The 13,516-nt window shown below is 43.5% G+C and overlaps 1 protein-coding gene across 43 annotated transcripts in view; it reads left to right on the top strand.

Annotated features, from left to right (window-relative positions):
* Nucleotides 1-13,516, top strand: part of NTRK2 (neurotrophic receptor tyrosine kinase 2) — a 345,316-nt gene that overhangs the window by 62,785 nt on the left and 269,015 nt on the right. For 38 of the 43 annotated variants that reach the window (XM_070248576.1, XM_014735383.3, XM_070248573.1 and 35 more), the window contains 2 exons: nucleotides 5,170-5,205; nucleotides 7,954-8,054. In XM_070248576.1, the coding sequence (XP_070104677.1) occupies nucleotides 5,170-5,205; nucleotides 7,954-8,054 (137 nt within the window). The remainder of the gene's footprint in view (nucleotides 1-5,169; nucleotides 5,206-7,953; nucleotides 8,055-13,516) is intronic. The other 5 variants (XM_070248579.1, XM_070248575.1, XM_070248583.1 and 2 more) reach the window with 1 other exon arrangement.

The following is a 13,516-nucleotide window of genomic DNA, read 5'->3' as shown; positions in this document are numbered from 1 at the left end:
GATGAACTAGAGCTCTCCGTAGCGCTTAGAATTGCCCTCAAACTGGCAGATTTAGATTTGGTGTAGTTAGGCCAAAGAATGTAGGGAGAGGAACTTTCTGCAAATGTTACACATTAGGAAAATATAAAGCCCTCCACTACTTGTCCCTTAGGCCATTTGTCATGATCTCTTTCTTGACTTGGGAGTGAAAGGAAAGAAAGTTCTACCTGCTTTTCTGCCTTAAATAACCCAGAAGAGTATGGTTTGGCCATAGACTCATAATAATCATGATAATTAAGATTTATACTTAAATAGCTTTTTACGCCTCAAGAGTACTAATGTTAATTAATTATGCTTCCTGAAGCTCCCAAGGAGTTGCCAAAGCCAATGCTATTATCCTCTCCTGCAGTCCGGAAGACTCCTTTGTTACAGAGGGAGTGAAGAGGCCCCCAGTGCTGCACAGCACCTTAGCGGTCCAGCCAGAAATGGAACCCAGACATCGGAACCCCCAATGTGTTCGGGCCCTGAGTTCAGCCTACCATTCAGAAAGGGCAGAGGAGAAGGATCTGGAAATCAAAAGGCAGACTGCCATGAGCTAGAAAACACTGTTAACAAAGCAAGGGCAATTCATTTGAAAAGAACACATCTTTTGCTATTGCTTTATCATATGGAATTCTTTGAAATATTTTTCAAGATCACACTAAATGGAGTCCGCAAATAGAATTGAAAGGAAAATCTTTCTTTTTTTTTCCCTTAGGGCATTAGAGAGACACTAAAAGCTTACAGGAAGGAAACAGATATTTTCCCTGCCTTATCGTTATCTTTATCTTTGCAGCAGAATGGAAAGCGAACCCTACTGTCAGCTGACCTATCTTCCCACATCTCTTTTGATCCTACAAGTGTTTATATCCTTTAGCTATAGAGTCTTACAGTTAAAAAGGCATAAAGATTTGTTCATGAAGATTTGCCTAAAGTCGTAAGATTTACTCACGAGCTGTAACTGAGATGGGAAGATGGAAGTCAAAAGGTGCTGACTTTGAGTCATTTAGCATGGAATTCAGAGGATGGGGAAGTGCTTTGGTTGATATTGGTGGAGGGGAAAAAAGTGATTTTTATCATCCACGTTTGGAAGCCTAAATGCTCTTAGGGTCTGTCTCTCGGAGGTGCAGGCGTCACACATCTACGGAACTTGGTCAGGAGTGCACATGGGGCTCTGAAACAGTCTCCTTGCTCCTTTCAGTGGGAAGCTCAGGCTGTGCTCGGACCTGTTAGTACTCTTTCCCTGGTTCCTGACAACACGCCTTAGGTCGAGAACAAAGCACATGGGAGGGAGCACCTGGAGATGCTCAACAAACCTTTCAGAAACCAGAACTTGACGATCAGACAAGCAGACATTTGCACTCAGCGCGTCTTCTTCTGGCTGGGGAGGAGTTGCAGTTTCTGCGCTGAGGGAGCTGTGCCGGGAGAAACCAGGCTGCTGCTTGTTTGGAATGCCCGTGCGGTTAGTGGAGTCCTCGGATTCCCGTGTTTTCTTCTGGAGATGCCCGACTGAAGCTTTAGGGATTGACACCACCTCCTGCACCTGAGGCTTCTCACTGAATGAGAGCTACCAGGACAAGGTCCAGGGAAGCATCACCCCGCCCAGACCGCACTGCAGCGCACCGCACGAGTCCACGCTGGTCACGGTCTTCCCTTCCTTCTCTCTTTGTTGGCTTTTTTCTCTCACAGCCAGTGTTTCTCTTTCCTCCACGTTTAGTGTGAATATCTCCAACAGAGGTTCCTCCCTTCAGCGTATGACGATCCATAGAGAATGCATTTACTCTAAGTCAAAGGAACCAGTTAGAAATCAGACAAAAATGGTAGGATATTTTCAGAATCTGACCTTTGCCAGAAGTCTAAAAAGCCAGTGGTGATTTTGTTTTCTGTGTCTGCATTTAAAATGATGTTAACAACCACCTCACTACTAAAATGTAGACATCATGGGAGGTTGGCTTGACTGAGAAGTTGCTAGAAGCAAAACACTGTGCTTAATGATCTGGGGTCAGCTGGAGTGATGTGACCCTTGATTTTCATAGCCTCTAGGTTGTGCACTCTCCCATGTGCCAGACGTCCTAAACCTCTGTGCACAGACAGGCATTTCTTTCTTGTGGCGAGTGGGCCCTCATCAGACATAGTTCAGTATACTAGACAGGAAAAACCCATTATTGTTCCTCCCACAGTGTCTTTCTGCGAGATTCATGTTCTTGCACTAAATTTGGCTATTCTTGACAACAAAAGAAAAGTGACAATGCTTCTCCTACATCTGGGAAAATGAAGTTAGGAAAATAGAGTGATGTGATCTAAAGCTTCTGCTGGTGAACGTGGTGGGAAAGGCATGCTCTGATATGAATCATAAGTCTGGAAAATGACCTTTATTCAGAGGATGGGCTAACCTACTTACTTTTCATGCCACCCTAAATCCCATTTTTCTATACCTGGCATTTGCTACACTGCACTGATTCAATGTTCTCAGATCTTTCTGGGGGCTCTGCGTGAGTAATGTGTTTGGGTGTTCCCTGTCTGCCGTGAAGCTGATTGAGCCTGGACGCCTGTCACCTTCACTGAGGCCCTTTCAGTGTGCCGCTTACATGAGTCTGGCTCTGAATCCTCAGGCTTTTTACTTTCTCATGGAATTGTGTGTGTATAAGCGAGTGGTGACTGCAGGCGCCCCTCTCACCCGTGCAGCGTCCCTGAGGGCATGAGAACGAATCAGGGTGACCGACTCGTCCCGGTTTACACTAGAAGTGCATCTGGGAAAGGCCCTCATTGCTGGGCAAACAGCAAGAATTTGCCTGGGACTATCCCAGTTTTAAAGCATAAAGTCCAATGACGCAGGGTCCCCTCGTCTCGGGCAGTGCGGATGGTTGGTCACCCTAGTACCAATGAACGTCCACGTACTTACACCCAAATACTTACAAAATCAAGTTTATGAATTGTTAAATAAAATGGGTTCTATCCTCCTACCTTGGCACGAAAGTGTTTATGATGACCTGGGAGGCTGGGTTTGGAGATCGAATTCTCAGACTCTTGGAGTTCCAGGCTGGAATGTAGTGGTTTTGGTAGAGCTGGTCCCCAGCCATGGCCCCTGTCCCGTGACTCTGAATCTAAAATGAGAGGCTTCATGAATGTGATTGTGGACCCCCCAGCCCACCTGACCTGCCTCAGCCCTCACCCCTCCCTTGGATCTGGGGTCAGAGGGTGCTCATACTGGTGCTATGGCCACCTGTGGGCTGATGGATGTAGGGGAAAGGCTGGCCAGGCCTAGGAAGTGGGTGTGGGGCCTGTGGGGAGGGAATTCTGGGTCCAGGGCACTGGAGCAAGGTCTAGAAGTGATGAGTGGACTCTAGTGGGCAGGCAGCCTTGCAGATTCAGGCTGTATGTCGAGGGCTCAGTGAGAACAGGGCCAAAGTGGGGTCTTCTAAAGTAATGGATTGCTGAGCAGTTGAAACAATGACTTGCTCACTTGGGGTTGTAGAGCATTTCCTTCAGCAGGGGTAGGAAATCCTCACAGGGAGTGGCGCCATTTGGTCCAGGGACTTTGCAAAGGGAAAGGACTTCAGAGGATGGGCAGGCACCCTGCAAATGGCAGCACCAGGGCTGCCACTGGGATTTCCTGCTCCTGTATTCAGTCAATTACTCCTCAAACGGCAGGGCAGCTTTCAAGGCCTTCTCAGGGTGTCACATCAGCTACAAATAATTCTGACAATACATATTGACATATTATAACTCAAAACTACTTTGAAATGTCATTTGGGATAATAAAACTCAAAATGCAATTGAAATTCACTGGATTTGATGACTTTGCATGAATTGATGCAAGGCCATCACATGTGACTGCACAGGTTGTGCACTGCACAGTCTCAGGTAGTGCCATTCACATAGACTGTAGGCTGAATGGCGCCCCCTGGAGTTGTACAAAGAATGGGTTCAGGATTCAGCATCCCTGAATCGGAGTGCACAGCCATCTACTTAAGTTTTCCCTGCTAAAAGGGGTATTCTTCTGCTTGCTCTGTGTTAAAATTCTCATTTGAACATTAAGGCCACTTTTATTTGGTTCTTCATTTAGACTAATCTTTATTATTCACTCGGGAATATGTAAACAGAAAATTGGCTCAAGTTTCACTTTATTTTAAATAGTATTTTTCTGCTAAGGGCTCAGAAGTGAAATGAGAACTGAGTAAGCTGTATGGTTTGCAAGTTTTACTTCTTCACATGGTAAGTGAGGACCAACAGCTTAGGAGGCAGCTTTGGAAATTCATTTGGTAATCACTTAAATGGTATATCAAAATTTAATTTTATTTCCAAGTAGGCTTTTGTATAGAGACCAGTTAGTTCTGATTGGAGAATAAGTAGCAAATGTTTTTGCCACCAGTTGTTGTTGACAGTGATTTTTTAAAAAAGATTAAAAATATTTTTGCAAACCTCATGGGAATACTCTAAAATAGAATATTCTGATTATCTTGATGACTACAGAGTCATCCAAAAGAATTAAGTGGGTATACTTTTGTGTTTCTTTCTGACATACATTTATTTATAATCTCTTATACATAAACAATTTCAACAGAGAAACAGCATTTAGTTTTCTGTGCCGTATTAGGGCAAACAAAAGGGTTTATTTAGCCTTGGACCCCCCCCCCCCACCAAAGACTAAGGGGAGAACAAAATTGTGCTTTAAATATCATTATACAGGCTGGTTAATGATATGTTTGTGAACACAAATCGACCTGCCTCACCATAGTTTGAACATAACCCCAAACCATCAGAGAATAGCAAAAGTGGTACAGAAATGATCTGTCTCTGGAACAAAAATGCAAAATTGCAATTAAAATGGCCCACTTTAAAACAGAAGTGGTGCAAAAAAGAAATGTTCATGATTCGTTCATTGCTGAAGTTTTTTCAGCTAAAGTGATCTGCGATTTCCATTTGTTCTTCTGTTTTCTTTCTCGGAGGGGTAGAGGTGGTGGCACTGGGAGGGAACAGAATTAACATGAAGCAAACCAAGAATTTCAGGTTATCTGCCTGTCCTATCAAACAATCTACTCAGTCACGAAAACTTCAATATATATTTAGCTCATTTTAGTGGGTATTAAGTTAGTAATTTTTTAACACCAAATGCATACTTACAAATCTTTGCTTTGTTTTGCTTTTTAGGTACAAATCCAAATTATCCTGATGTAATTTATGAAGGTAGCTATCATGTTGTCTTTATTTTGTATTTTTTAAAAATGTTTGTCTAGAATGAAATCAATCAACTAAAAGAAGACCTTTAAGCTCAGTTAAATATACACCTCAAGCATTACATGGGTCAAATAATATTTCAAAAATCATTCAATATTGACGGCTGTCTTCCCTTGATATTTCCAGTGCCTGTAAATAGCATTTTCTCTCTCATGCGCTGTTCTTGGAAGTGGTAAATCCATTCCGCTGTAACAGACATTTTGTTTCCGTAATTGGGAACTAATTACCTGTTTAAAAGCTATGACTACCAAGAAAAGGGAGGTGTATCAGTTTCTGGCTATGACAGTAAACTCAATTCAAAATTATGTTTCTTGTGTAATAAGGAAGTTTGGCTCGCAGGCAGGAACCTCCAAGGCAGGGCATGCTTTAGAGTTGGTTAAACCAGCAGCTCAAGTATGTCATCAAGGACTCAAGTTTTTTTCATACCCACACCCCCTGTCCATTGTGCCGGCTTCACTGAAGGCTGGTCCCCCTATGGTTAAGAGATGAAGCCCTGCTGTCATCTGTGCTGTCATCCACATGGATGGGAGAAAAGGGAGAGCTCCTGAAAGTGTCCCAGAAGAAAGAGAACTTCCCCAGCAACCTGCACAGAGCCCTCCTGGAATCAGATTCAAGACCCAGTTGGGTCATGGGCCGCTCTTGCCTCTATTACTGATAGGAACCATGGGTTAACCCTTGACTGACTAGACCCACCCCTGGAGTTTAGATCAGCTTCCCAGGAGGATGTGGTAAACCTTTGAAATAAAATGGGGTTCTTTCAGGAATGTGGAAGCGGAGAAACCAAAAGGTCCATTGTATTAGCTTTTAAGGGAATACCTTATCTATATTTTGCTATTTTAATTGAATGCCAGGGATGTTTTACTAGGTGTGAAAACCCATCTTTAATAGATTTTCAAACAACCTTCATGACTAGGGGGCTTCTGTTTGGGCAAGTGGCAGGCTAAATTTCAAGACTTGGCTTGAAATTTAAGGTTGATTAAAAGTTGGATGAACTAAAATGTTATATTTATACCTTTACTTTATAGAATATTCTATTCCTTAATTTTATATTTATATATACACATTGACATTTTATTTTTTCTAAAAAAATGATTCTGTGTTTATATGTTTATCATATGTGTGTGTATTTAACTTGAGCTATTTTTAACTGGGGAATTATCTTGTCTCTACCCACTTTGTGCATGTTAAGCTACATATCCTTCACACTGTGGTTTGGATGATTTTTCTGCATGTGATTTGTGTATTTTTGTTTTTATTTGTCTTGATATAGTTTAAAGGAAGAGCATCTCAAATCATGTCACAGAGCAATACGTTTAAATTGTGATTTTACATTTTAAAATTATGTTTTAGACTTCTTTGCGGTAACTTCAAGACATTAAAAATGTTATCTTCCTATTGAGTTCAGATCCCACTTTGGATCTTTGGGTCAAAAAGTCATGATATTAAACCATAGATTCTCTAAGGATTTAATTTGGCATGAGTGGCTGGATTTAATATGAAGTGGGAAAAATATGCAAATAAATGCTCGCTCTTAGTGCTTGAAATTAAGTTTTAATATATTCAAAATGGAAATGGTGAGAATGTAGTTTTGGAGTTAATAAAACAGCAAACTGATAGAAAATAGATGCTTTTTCTGTTGCTTTTCATTCACATTCAAAGGAACACTCTGTTAATAAAAATGCAATTTATATTGATTGCCCTGAGGCCAACATGATAATTTTACCAAAGGAAGTTGAGCCCAGGCTCACTTGATGAGCTTGTTTGTTTAGGATGGAAATTGAAGGCATGATATCTATTTAGAATAAAAATACCAAACATTTATAAACAGTATTGTCTGCAATAAATTTACCAAGAATTTTCTATGACCTTTTATATGTAATATTATTAATAAAATTTTGGCTATCCACAAAACAGATCAGTCACTTATTTCTATCCTGATCCATGTAGACTAAAATTGATTCAAAAGATGACAGCTACATTTGAGACATGCTAATTTGGCAACATATCCTTACAATTCTAGATGTTGTGTTCGTGCAGTTCCCTATCTATTAATTCTGAATCTGAAATATTGGTGATTCAGAACTCTTCAAAAAAGTTCCTATGGGGACCCAAGTTCCACATCGATGCCGCTTCCACATTTCATCTCGAGTCGCTGCCTCGTCCTCAAATAAGATGCATCTGCCCTGGGAATCAGTGTTGCTGATTTCAAGTTAGGTTCATGTCTGGGCTCTGCCACCTTCTTCTCAGGTGACCTTAGACTAGCCATTTAATTTTCCTCAGCTGACATTCTCCAGCTGTAAAACTGGCAGTTAGACTTAATCTCTTAAAAACCATTCCAGGTCTATAAATCTGTGGCTCTTAGATGATCGATTCTCTTTCACATTTGTATTAGGTACTTCATTAAAAAGGGCTATATTCTTATGTGCAAAGAAAAACTCTAAACCTGGTTTAGAATTTGACCAAGAAAACAGTGATGTAAAGATGTGGGTTGCATCCAATTTTGGCATCACGCCGTCTCTATGCTACAATGGATTTAACTCAACAGCCAGGTCCTGCTCCTCCCCAGCCAGGCTGTCAGTGGTTTGGAATCTTTGCCATTTGTCTTGCTTCATTCTGGGTCAAAGTGTGGCCTCGTGTTTGTTGGCAGCCTAATGACAACTTCATGCTTCCTTCTCTTTCCCTTTTCTCCAATTTAAGATTATGGGACTGCAGCAAATGACATTGGGGACACCACGAACAGAAGTAACAACATCCCTTCCACAGACGTTGCTGACAATACCGGTCGGGAACACCTCTCGGTGAGTGGGGTAAAGAGCTGTTTCCTAGATTGGCTCTGAGTACTCTGGAGGCTTCAATGTTGGAGGAGGAGAGCTGCTTCAGTGCATGTGTTTCAACCAAACATGTTTATCGTTCAGGTGTAAATAGGACGTTGAAGTTTGGAGGAATTGATCGAAAGGTTTAAGAGAAGTGATAAAGGTCCACTGTAGCCTCTGACTTCATTGCTTCTCCTCTTGTGTGCCGCTTTAATTGCTGGTGGTTCCTACTTTAAGTACCTGTCCTTCGAAAGGTTATCTAGATGAGCAAGAAATCAGCTTTTTCCTTCAGGGACATGAATAATTACTCCTGTCTTCCACACCTTCACAGCTGTCTCCTTAAATTTTTTTTTTGTTGAGGAAGATTAGCCCTGAGCTAACGTCTGTGCCAGTCTTCCTCTAGTTTTAACATGTGGGTCACCACCACAGCATGGCTAATGAGTGGTGTAGGTCTGTGGCCAGGATCCAAACCTGCAAACCCACGAACCCAGGCCTATGAAGCACAGTGTACTGAACTTAACCACTAGGCCAAGGGGCTGGCCCCCTCCTTAAATATTTTAATGAAACTTTCAGTGCCCACCAAATGTAAGGAATCTAGTAGGTTCTGGAAGGGACTGGCAGTGGGAGGATATAAAATTATGAGCTAAATACCAAGTCTTCCTTTAGGAGCTCATACTTCGTTCAGAGACGTGAGATGTCAATGAACACTAGCACCTAAAACACAAAGAGAGGCTGAGGAATGTGATGGGAAAGGTGGAAACAGAGCCAGGTGCTCGCTCCTTCCTGCTGCGAGAGCCGCAGACGTCTTGGAGGGACAGGCAGCATTTTGCGCGGCCTGTGTAGGACACGGAAGGAAGGGCATTTTGGGTGGGTGGACAAGAGCTTGCAGACTGGAAAACAGTCTTGACGGGAAGGTTAGCAGGAAGAAGGGCGGCAGGCTGAGGCAAGGTTGGTGCAGACGGCCGTTCCAGGTCGCGAGGCCTGGGAACACAGGGCAGGAGCTTGGATTCACTGCACAACGGAGGCCATGCCAGGATGGCTGGGGCTGCTCTGCGGGCCGCGGGCTCCCAGCAGAGCCTGGGCAGCCTCAGCACCTTCTCCCCTCTCCATCCCACGTGCTGTGAGCCCCGCCTCCTCCTCCACTCCTAACCCACCCACTGCCTGTGTCCCCGCCCCAGCGCCACTTGCAGGCCACCCCATGCTGCTGCCGCCTGGGTGTATGTGGTCTGCAGGCTAAGAATAGTTTTTACATTTTTAAGTGGTTTGAAAAAACTCAAAAGAAGAGTGATTTTTGTGACACGTGAACATTTTATGAAATTCAAATGTCAGCGTCCATAAATAAAGTTTGATTGGAACGCAGTCATGTCTGTTTGCATATCATCTGTGGCTACTTTGGTGCTACAATGGCAAGTGGAGTAGTTGCTGCAAAGACTGTATGGCCTGCAGAGCTGGAAACACTTACTATGTGGCCCTTTACAGGGAAAGTTTGCCACAATTGCTTGTTCCCGGAGACTCTGCAGCCTCCTACGTGCCCCGCCCCCCACTCTTGTGATCTTCCTGCCTTTCTCCACACAGCAGGCCGAGTGACCTTTTTAGAGCACAAACTGGATGACTCTTATTATCCTCCTCAGAGTCTTCCCAATGCAATTGTAATAAAACTTTTATTATAAAAGCCCAACTCCTCGTGGCGGCTCACAAGGCCCCACACACCTTGCCCTCCTCTGTCTCTCTGACTTCATCTCCCACATCTCTCATTGCTTATCACCTGTCTTTTTTTAATGCCCTCTTGCATGTTCTGGCCTTACTCTTGTCTCACAGCCTTTATAATGCTGCTCCCTCTAGAAGGCATGCACTTCCTGTCAGTCATCACATGGCTTTAGCTAGGATAGTCAGCAGGCAGCCATCACCTGCTTCATTTTCTTCTGAGCAGTTATTATCGTCTGTAATTACTTTGCTTATTTGTGTACTTATTTGATGTCTTTTCCCCTTTCCTGGATTCTTTCATAAGATTCTTAGTATAGGCAACCGAGTCAGTGTTTTTCCAGCTGTACCCCTAGTCCCTAGACTAGTGCCTGGCCCCCGGGGTCCTCAGTAAGAACTGTAGATGGGTTAGACTAACGATGAACACGGTAGAATGGCTGCATGCAGAACAGAGAGATTGGAAGTGGGGTGATGAGTGAGGGGTCTGGTGCAGTAACAAAGAGATGTGTTTGTGTTTAAACCAGGGCCAGGGGTGGGAAGGTGAGCCTCATAAACAGACGCAGCTCAGCTGCAACTCAAAATGTGCACATTCAGTCTGTGGAGACACACACACGCACACACACACATGCGCTCCCACAGCGGGCTGTGTGCATTGCATTGAAGTGGCAAGGACAAAGGCCATGCTAAGTCACCTGCAGCATATTTTCCCCTCCCTGCCTTGCACGCTCATTTCCATTGTTACTCTCATACCCAACCACTTAATGATTCCTGGTGGGAGAAAGTTGTTCGTATACAGAAGGAATACGAGCGGCATCTGTTAAGCCCACAGATGTGTATGTATCCCAGTTACTAAAAATATATGCCAACTTCAGTTTTTTCTTTTGCACCCAAATGCTAAATGCAAGCCCCAAGTTGGTGTATCTCAATGATGTTTGAATTGATTGGGTCGCTGGGAGGCAAGATCATTGAAAATAATCTTTGTTGAAAGTTTGTACATTGTGGCTCCACCTGAGGCCTTCTGGGAAATCTGCATGAGAGGTGCAAGGCAATGTTTTGTAGAAGTTTAAAGAAAATTTAAAACTTGTGAGTGGATCTGATATTTGATACATAAACAGTCCCTGATCCCAGGACCATTAGACTAGAAAAGTGTCAGAGGCAGGGAGCTGATACGAAGGGTAAAGGTGTTGTCAGAGCCTTTGAAGACAGACTCAAACACCTTGGTGTTCCAGCAAGGGCTCCTCACGAATCTTGCTGGATTTTTGGAGGAGGGCACCTCGTTTTTCTGTGCTAAGAGATATCCTCAGATAAAAAACAATCAAACAACCAACCGACCGACCAAACAAACGTAAACTCACCTCTGCCTGTCTCCCAGGTAGAGACCACAGCCGTCTGAACACACGTATAACACGCAAAGCTCTGTGTTTATCACACAGTCTCCTTTTGAGGAAGTGATTCTTCTTATCATCACAGGAGTCTTTATTAAAGGGTTCCATGTATTGAGAACTGCTTCAATAGGTTTCAGTATTTTTCAGTGGATTATTAGCTGCTCTTCAGCACTAGAACCCCTGCCCATTTCCAGGTTGACTTAAACATCCTATAAGGATCTCAAGAAGGCTGGGCAGCAGTTATTATCCCCATGTGCAAATGAGGAAACGGAGGCTTGGAGAAGTGAAGCATCGGTTGCTCTCACAGCTGGTAAAGGCAAGGTATCCCGCGAACTCAGGGACCCGGGTCTCCTGGATGCCAGGCTTGTGCTTTCCAAAGTGGTACAAGACTATACGTCGGTACCACAGAGGTCTGGGCCTCAGAGAAGTCCCCTAACCTCTCTCCATCCCAGTTTCCTCATCTATACCATAGAGTTGGAACTTGTTCGTTTAGGTATCCCCCTTCTATCTGTAGAAGTATAGAGTTTAATTATAAGGAAGAGAAACTTAGAGCTAAAATACCACGATCTCTTTCCCATGAAAATGTTAGTTAGAAATAAAGATTTAACAAAACACCCCAAATCATTAGGTAATTTAGAGAGAAATAGTTTTGGTCAGAGCAAGTTGACCCATATTGGCCTTTTAGGAATCGCCACCGCTCTGTCTATAGATGGGCCGTGGAGTCAGAGTTCGTCTGTCCTCAAACGTCGCCGGAAGCCTCCTCTGGGAGGGCACTCACCGCTGACGTTCAGAGCAGAGAATTGGCACACCTTTGCTCAGCCCTGGCCAGGTCTTGGCGTGCACTCTTTTCTGTGCTTTGTGACGTATTTAATGCTGTCCTCGTCTGACACCAGAGAAGGTGCTGCAGGAGGATTAGCCGTGTGTTTTTATTATCCTGCCTTCATTCTTAGCCACGTGCTTTGGAGAGACCATGTAATGGACAGATCACAGCTTTATACTTGGGCAGACTTTGGTTCGAATCCCAAGCTTGAGAGGTGTGACCTTGGACTGCTTCTTTATTTTTTTCTAAATCTCAGTTTTTCATCATCATAATCATTATCACAGCCAACATTGATTTATTATATATTGTAGTAGCTGCTGTTCTAAGCCTATTATCTGCATTAACTCTTTGAGGATTTACAACAACCTGAAAGGTAGAATTATTACATTCCCTATTTTACCCAGGAGGATTATGAGATGCTGAGAGCTTAAGTAATTCTGAAGTCATGCAGCTAATAAGTAGTAAATCTAAATTTCAAAACCAGGAAGAACCCATGTTCTTAATCGCCACTCTTTACTGCCTCTCACTGTGAGACGAGGGTATCGATCAGGATAAGCTATGCTGCAGTAACAAAAATCCCCAAGTTTTAGTGAGTTAAAACAACAAGGCTTTATTTCTTGCTTGATTACATGTATTGTCTGGGAGCTCTGTCAGCCTCATCCTCATTCCAAGACCAGGCTGACAAGGCAGCCACTTTTTAGAAACTTAGTATTTATTATGGCAGAGACAAAGACAGCCCGAGAGCAGGGTTTGTTCACCTTGGCCCTATGACATTTGGGGATGAATAATTCCTCATTGTGAGACGCTGTTCTTGGCACTGGAGGATGTTTAGCAGCATCCCTGGCCTTGACCCGTTCGATGCCAGTAGCACCTTCTCCCTCATTGTGACAACCACAAATTGCCAAACATCCCCTGGGTGCATCATTATCCCTGGTTGAGAACCACTGCCTAAATCTAAGATCTCACAGTAGCAATGAGGTCCTCTGCCTGGCAGTGATGCAAGTCTCAACTCATTGGCCAGAACTAGTCACATGAACCCATCTCATCATAAAGAAGCCGGGAAGTGAGTCCTACGAAGAGAAACAGAGAAAAACAGAAATGTTTGGGAAACAGCACCAATGATTACTGTAGATGGGGATAATGATATCTGTCTTAAGGATTGTTATGCAGATTAAAACAAACAGAGAAGCTTGAGCATCTAAGTCAGCGTGGACATCTAAGATAGTTTAGAGCAGGAGTCGGCACACTGTCTGAATCTGCTGTCCATCTGTTTTTGCAAATGAGGTTGTACTGGAGCACAGCTGTGCACATTTGCTCACATGCTGTCTGCCTGCTTTCATGCTCGACCAGCAGAGCTGAGTAGTTGCACCAGAGGCTGTATGGCCCCCAAAGCCTAAAATATTTCCTATCTGACCCTTTACAGCAAGGTTGCCAACTCCTGGTTTAGAGAATCAAACTTTTCTTGGAAGCAGGACCACTTGGGGTGAGCAGCAGGAATGGAAGGCGGTTCACAGGTCCGCTTCCATCTTTATTTCCAAAGT

This window comes from Equus caballus, chromosome 23 (genome assembly GCF_041296265.1).
Source record: "Equus caballus isolate H_3958 breed thoroughbred chromosome 23, TB-T2T, whole genome shotgun sequence".
In the NCBI taxonomy this organism is placed as follows: Eukaryota; Metazoa; Chordata; class Mammalia; order Perissodactyla; family Equidae; genus Equus; species Equus caballus.
Note: the sequence above shows the minus strand (reverse complement) of the source record. Positions and strands in the feature narration are given on the sequence as shown.